Source organism: Dipodomys ordii, unplaced genomic scaffold (assembly GCF_000151885.1).
Source record: "Dipodomys ordii isolate 6190 unplaced genomic scaffold, Dord_2.0 Scaffold41, whole genome shotgun sequence".
NCBI lineage: Eukaryota > Metazoa > Chordata > Mammalia > Rodentia > Heteromyidae > Dipodomys > Dipodomys ordii.
In genome coordinates, this window is record NW_012267257.1 from 3,080,406 (window position 1) to 3,087,215 (window position 6,810).

Below are 6,810 nucleotides of genomic sequence, written 5' to 3' on the forward strand. Positions count from 1 at the left end.
CTCCTCCCTCCTCCTCCTCCTCCTCCTCTCCTCCCTCCTCCTCCTCCTTCTTCTTCTTCTTCCTGCTTCCTCCTTTTTTCTCCTTTCTTCTCTTCCTGTTCTTTATCCTCTGCTCTTCCTTTTCCTCTTCCTCCCTCTTTCCTTCCTTCATCCTCTTCTTCTTCTTTCTCTCTTCTCTTTTTGTCCTCTTGTCTCCTTTTTAATTGGAAAGATATTCTCAACTATTTATTTTACAAAAAATTCCCAAAGACTATGTTTTAGCACAAAAGAAGGGAATGATACCTAGTTCATTTACTTGAGTTAATGTTAAATTGCAATGGCAAAGGCTTTGCTTTTGGTCATACATTTTGAGTTGGGAAAAACAGGAAGCTGAAGTTCATGGCTATTTCTCCTCATTTGAATCATCAAAGGCTAAAATAAAGTTTTTCATATGTCTATGAATAAAGTTACTATAAATTGCTGTAGCTCACTGTTTACTGGCACTCATACTACCTTCTTCTCTGTATTCAAGAGCTTCCTAATCTGGAATCTATGAATCTCTCTGGACCCATAGCTACAAAATTTTGTGCAATAGATATTCAAATGGACCAGGAGCCAATGAATCCCTGAAAAGAAATGATCATTTTTTTCTATAGGCATGTTTCAATCTGTTGTTTGGATTCAACACATTATTTGATAAACTCAAAAACTATTGTTTGGATTCAAAACATATTTTCAGATATATAGTAAATGAACACTATTTAGAGGAAACCTGGAAAAGAAAAATCTAATAGGTTCATGAAAATTATTACTTTGACCTTTCAATTAATATGTTTTAAGATTGCTTTTTGAAAAAAAAATGACTTCAGGAGTTTTCCATGTTGTTTGAGCACTGCATTTTTCTAAAGTAAGCTTAAAAAAAATCTATAGTACTTTCTCCCTAGCCTAAGTTTACAGCTGTCTGAATCTGAAGTCTTCCATTTCCTCTGGCTCTGCTTCTGGTTTTCCATGCCCTGCCCCTGAAGGCAGGGTGTGGACTTTCACTGAGCTTCCTAAACTGGAGACAGAAAAGGGTCCTCTATTGTTTGGGATCATTTTCCCTGGGATAAAATGGGAAGGCAGTTCTGTGAGCTGTACTTTCAGGCATTGAGAGAGGCCCAAAGTTCATTGAGCCATTGGCTTTTCAACCTAGTCTGTAAGCTAGAGCAGTGGCTGGCGGCCAATTGCCCAGCTGGCCTCTGGGGCAGAGTCATGAACTTGCTTCCAGCTCTTAACAAAAGCACTGAGAGGAAAATGCTGGGGGCTCTGCCAGCAGATTAGCTGGGCATGGAAATCCTGCTCTATCTAAAAATGGCATGTGCTAACCAGAGTTTCAGTGCAAAGTAAAGTTGTCTATGCCAGCCCTAAGAACAGGGAGCTTTTGTTTTCTGTAAAAGTACAGTTCTCTGAAGAACCATTTATTATCAAGGGAGACATTTATAGTTCTTTATAATGTATGACCATGAATGGACATGTCACACATTGTTAGTGTCTGGTTCTAAGAAGTACTATTTGGGGGAAAAAAAAGCTGCGGGGTGGGGGGAGGGAAACTTTTATGCCTTTTTTTTATGCACTTCTTTTTAAAAAAGACTCCAATATGAATAAGCATGACTTATTTTGCAACCTGTGGTGCAGATAGATTTTGGCAGGCAGAGAGAAAGGGAGAGCTGATGGTGGTAGCTCAGGCACAGAGAAGAGTCACTATGGCATCTCAAATGAGACAGAGCTGGTTTTGTTATGCCTTTCTTTGGATCTCCCCACTTCTAGGAAAGCCAACTTTGCCAGCCTGGGAGGATGGGGATGGGGGGAGGGGTGGTAGCTGGAGGAGGGAGAGTGTATCACTGAGCTTTCTGAGAAGCCAACACCCTGCCCCATGCTCCACAGAATCAACATTCGCTGCTCAGAGGTTCGGAAGGACACTTCCACATGTAGGTAGGTTAAGAGAGCAAATATTCTATGATTTGGGAAACAGAACACCCATCCTAGGGAGGGAGGGGATGCACTCACTTTGACAATGTTATCTTCAATCACATAGAGCTGGGGATTATTTGTGTCGATTTCTGCAGCTGCAGTCAGCTGTACTGCCTGGAAAGTTGACTGGATCATAGGGGAAAAAAAGAGTACAATTTATCTTAACAGCAGACATTCATTGCAGAAAATGTGGCATGCTTATAATTTACTTATTTCTTGGTGGAATGTGACAAGAGCAAATGCCAATCCTGAAGACTACAGAATCTTCAAGTGCTTGACATGGAGGTATGTTCATCAGATGCTGATGGACAAGGTTTAAAAAATGCAGAGGGAAGCTTATCATCGCCAATTAACCCAGTCCCTGGACATGACATCCAGACCTGCCCAGGGAAAACATCTCTTTGGGTGATCCAAACTTGAAAATGGTTGAAAAATAAGGGCTTAACAAAAATGAAGATTTTTTAGTTGGAAAGATTTCAAAAAGCTTAATGAAGCCGGAGACCCAAGAGAAAATTGCATATTTATATGCTTACCTAACTGAGTCATATAATGAAATGGAACGCCAACAACATGTAAAAGAAAATTTCTGTCTGGGCACATATGTTATAAAAAGCACATTACATACATGTATGAATATGTCAGTGAAAGCCATTCATGTTTTTTTTTTTTTACCATCAATACAGACTCATTAAAAAAAAGAGGGAATAAAAGTACACTTGAGCTGGGCACCAGTGGTTTACACCTGTAATCCTAGCTACTCAGGAGGCTGAGATTTGAGGATCACAGTTCAAAGCCAGCCCAGGCAGAAAAGTCCCTGTGAGACTTTTTTCTCCAGTTAACCACTCAAAAACTGGAGGTGACACTGTTGCTCAAGTGGTACAGTGTTAGCTTCTAGCACAAAGAGGATCAGGGACAGCACCCAGGCCATAGTTCAAGCCCCCCATCTCCCCCAACAACAACAAAGTACACTTGAACTTGACTGTGCATGTCAGCAGCAAATACCTTGGCCTTTGGGCATGTTATATCACATCAAGAATATTTTCATATTTCCTCATCTGCTTGCTTCTTTCACATAATCCTAGCTGTGGCATAGGCATGTAGGAAGGACAATTTGGGTTATGCTGATGTCAATAGCAAGTCTCCTATTATGAAATAAGTTTATGTGCATTCTTCAATGTAATTTTAGAAAAAACACCTATTTTTCAATGGAAACATTATTGATGTGTGTATTTCATTGTTGTCAGTGTTGGATCATTGTAGTAAAATACAGCACTCAGATTTTAGAACTGTTTTCACAAGCACTGGCTACTAAGGCTCAGTTTTTCTGGTTTCTAGGGTATAAGATCCAATAGACTCTGTGAAGTAATTTGCTAAAGTCTATGTAAGAGCCAGGAAGAGAGAATATATTTCCAAAAAGTGAGCAATTTATTTCTTTTCCACTGGCTCAGGCTCTGGTAATTCTTAATTTTCTCAAGATGAAAACTTGCATCATAACTTAACCCTGACCACTGGCCTCTGAATTGTGTGGAGGTGAGGGAGGATGGGACACTGAGTGTATTGATAATGACTTATTTTTTTTTAATTAGCAAAGTGAATGCAAGCTTTATAATCTCTATAGGCCATAGATGAAAGAATTTGAGATAGCTACACTTCTAAAGCAGGCCTTTCAGGCATATGATATTCCTACAAGGTTAGCTAGGAGAGGAAGATGTACTACACACACCTAGAAGAGCTAGTATCTGGCAAGGTTCTCCTTTATAAATGGTGTCTAAGGCTGCGCTCTGTTTGGAAACTTGAGCAATCACTTTGTAATGAAATTACTTGAAGTGTGAGGTTGACAGAGGGGCAACACCAGAAAGCATCACATCAGTGGCCCATACAGGAAACAAGATCCTTATTCAAGACTGTGTCTCCCAGGTGGTCTAAGGAACATTCACTTAGCTGTTGAACCACTGTGAGGACCAGGTGATTTTCATGAAGGAGGAAGATGTGTAGGATGCGATAACAATGCTCAGGTGGCTTCTCAGTTTAGCTCTCATGATCATGTTGAAAAAAATATATAAACAAGACACCTCAGTAGTTTGCTCTGAGGAATAAAACTGCGGCTGCTGAATATTACTGACAAGATACGTTCAAAAGTTTTCTGGTTAAATGACGTACCTTTAAGAAAACTCTGGGAAACCCAAATGTTTTTTATAGGGCTGGTACGATTCTATTTGATGTGCAAAAGTCAGTGTTCCTTCCCAGTTGGCAAAGTTTGCTATGAAAACATTGCTCCTCAAATCCAAAGAGCCAATTGGTAAAACTTACACACCAAACTACAGTAACCAGGAAGGTGGTGTAGCTAAGAGCACATATTACATCATACAGGACACTGAATGATCTTGGATGCTTTGAAGCAAATACAACTAACAAGAAATCAACTATAACTAAGTGAAAAAGCAACCAAATGCTTCATTTCTCCACTCCTCTGATGCTGTATTTTCCTGTCATCTTTTACTACTTCCTTTTGATATTATGTCTTCATTTAAGAATATTGTTTGTATTTTGACTCCAGAAAGAGTCTAAGATGGAAGCTCTCTAATCCTACACAAAAGTACCTAGTAAAGAATGATGGTTACTTCGTGAGACAATGAAAAAATTAGGGGGAAGACTGGTTATAAGCACCTTCAGAATGGATTCATTTGTTAGAAAAATAAATCCATGGAAAACCATACATTTCCAAGAGGTTTCAGACTAATTTATACTTTGTCACCTCAGTCTGAGGGTTGGCAAAAGGGATGAGTAAACAGCCACTCAAGCAGCCAGTTTGGAGAAGGTCAGTCTATGTTTACATTTTTTCATGCCAGATGGAGATTCTAGCTACCCAAACTATCATAAAGAAGAAAACATTGACATCGTTTTTGGTACTTTCACTTCAATGGGAAGTGAAATGACCTTATAGTTGTGTTCTTCCTGAGCTCTCTTATTAGAGGAAGGGTAAAGAGGAGAGCCGAGTGGTTACCTGCTGTAATAGAGGAAGAGTGGCTCTCTACTGGGTTTCCTGAATGAGAGACACAGACCTGTGTTTGTTGATCTGGATGTGGGGTTTGGGGAAGGAAACCAAGCAGATGCTCTCTGTAGCCAAGGTCAACAGAGGCAATCTTGACACTTTTCCTGTAGATCTTTCAGCTTGCTCTGTGTCTGTGTGGAGTCTGCAAAGCAGACCATAAACTCCTTCTATGATGCAGAGGCAAAGCCAGGGGAAGTGAGCATTGATGAGCACTATTTTCCAGAGTAAAATTGCTCTGGCATGGGTACTAGAATGTGTGTGTGTGTGTGTGTGTGTGTGTGTGTGTACTGGATCTTGAACTCAGGGCCTGTGTACTGGATCTTGAACTCAGGGCCTGTGTACTGTCCCTTAGGTTTTTCTGCTCAAGGCTGGTACTCTACCATTTGAGCCACCAGCTCTACTTCTGGCTTTCATTTTTGCTGGTTAATTGGAGATAAGAAGAATCTCTTAGACTTTCCCATCTGGACTGGCTTCCAACCTCAGTCCTCAGATCTTAGGCTTCTGAGTAGCTAGGATTACAGGTGTGAACGCTGGCTCCTAGCTAGGTACTAAAATTCTATTTCATTAAAGGGTAAGAACTTAACAGTGAAGCCACACATTCCCTTGTGGTTGAAAAACCCAATAGATACAGTGAATACTCACAGCAGCAAAAGTCCTATTCCAAATTCTGGTAGTCACATTGATGAAGTACTCTCCTTTCGTGTGAAGATCTTTCAGCCAGCAGGTGACATTACTGCAGGCAACAGCTGGACAGCTCTTTCAGGTTGGAGTAAATAGTAAAAGAAGACAGCAGGTTAGGATAGGTGTAAATGCACAAATGCTAGAATTTCACAAAGATAGATCAGACCCAACACTCAGAAAGCTCTAAGGAAAAAGGCAAAACCATAAGCTATTCATCCTTTTAGCTCTTCTTCAAGGATTTAGATACTATAGTTCAAAATGTAAAATTATACCCTTTTCCCCAGGCATTTCTGTCTGTATAGCTTGCCTTAGGAGATAATCAGAAGAGTCTGGAACATAGGACAGCAACCTGGCTATTGTACTCCTGAAGGTAAAATAAAATAACACTGTATAGAATAAGTAGTCAGACATGATGGTGCACAGCTTTGATCCCAGATGCAGGATGGTATTTAGATGACTACATGAAGGTTTGAGGCCATCTGTGGCAAAAAGTTAAGGAGACCCTTGAGCTCAGTAGTGAGCCCCCCCCCACATGCCTGTAATTCCCTAGTTACTCAGTGGGCTGAAATCTAAAGATTGGTTCAAAGTCTGCCTGGCTAGAAAAGTCTGTGAGTTTTATTTCCAATTAGCCAGTGAAAATGCAGATGTGAAGATGTGGTTCAAGTAGTAGAGTACCAGTTTGAAAAAGCTGAGGGACAGTAACTAGTTCCTGAGTTCCAGTCACAGTACCCGCCCCCCGCCACACACACTAGGAAGAGCAAAAATTTCAAACAACAACAAAAACAAGCTAGGTATGGTCTTGTAAGCTTGTGGTCGAGCTACTGGACAGTAGGATTGAGATGAAAGAATTAAATCCTATCTGAAACAAAACTAAAACCAAAAGGGCTGGAGATGGCTTAAGTGGTAGAGCATCCAATTAACAAATATCAGGTCTTGAGTTCAAATCCCAGTACTAACCAAACCAACTAAACACAAAAATGATGTATTAGGTAAGTAATCACTGAATTATCACAATGCAGTAATTGAATTGAACCTAATGATAAGATCATGTGTTTTTTTTTTTTTTGGGGGGGGGGGGTGTGTGTGTG

The 6,810-nt window shown here is 40.3% G+C and overlaps 1 protein-coding gene across 1 annotated transcript in view; it reads right to left on the minus strand.

Moving 5' to 3' along the window:
- Itga2 (integrin, alpha 2 (CD49B, alpha 2 subunit of VLA-2 receptor)) overlaps positions 1 to 6,810 on the minus strand; it is a 69,092-nt gene that overhangs the window by 1,363 nt on the left and 60,919 nt on the right. The window contains exons 27-28 of the mRNA XM_013018509.1: positions 5,684 to 5,797; positions 2,026 to 2,115 (exon numbers count right to left, since the gene is read on the minus strand). Coding sequence (XP_012873963.1) covers positions 2,026 to 2,115; positions 5,684 to 5,797 — 204 coding nt within the window. The remainder of the gene's footprint in view (positions 1 to 2,025; positions 2,116 to 5,683; positions 5,798 to 6,810) is intronic.